The 205-nt window shown below is 74.1% G+C and overlaps 1 protein-coding gene across 1 annotated transcript in view; it reads right to left on the bottom strand.

Annotated features, from left to right (window-relative positions):
• The window catches only part of MMAB (methylmalonic aciduria (cobalamin deficiency) cblB type), a 6,166-nt gene extending 5,966 nt beyond the window's left edge, over nucleotides 1–200 (bottom strand). Inside the window, exon 1 of the mRNA XM_019506652.1 lies at nucleotides 147–200. Coding sequence (XP_019362197.1) covers nucleotides 147–200 — 54 coding nt within the window. The remainder of the gene's footprint in view (nucleotides 1–146) is intronic.
• Between the last annotated feature and the right edge of the window lie 5 nt (nucleotides 201–205).

Raw genomic sequence — 205 nt, 5'->3', positions numbered from 1 at the left:
CTCGGCCGCCGTCGCGCTGCCCTCTGACCCTCTCCCTCCTCGGGATTGGCTGGCCGGCCGGCGCCGCGCCCCTATTGGGCGGCGGCGCGGCCTATCGGGGAGTGGGTGGGGTGTGTCAGTGGAGCCCTACGGCGGCTGAGCCGTACCGGTCCGGCCATGCTGCCCGAGGTGCTGGTGGTATCGGCGCCAGGCAAGGCCATCCTGC

The sequence above is a fragment of the Gavialis gangeticus genome, unplaced genomic scaffold (assembly GCF_001723915.1).
Source record: "Gavialis gangeticus isolate Ggan-Ray unplaced genomic scaffold, GavGan_comp1, whole genome shotgun sequence".
Lineage (NCBI taxonomy): Eukaryota > Metazoa > Chordata > Crocodylia > Gavialidae > Gavialis > Gavialis gangeticus.
Note: the sequence above shows the minus strand (reverse complement) of the source record. Positions and strands in the feature narration are given on the sequence as shown.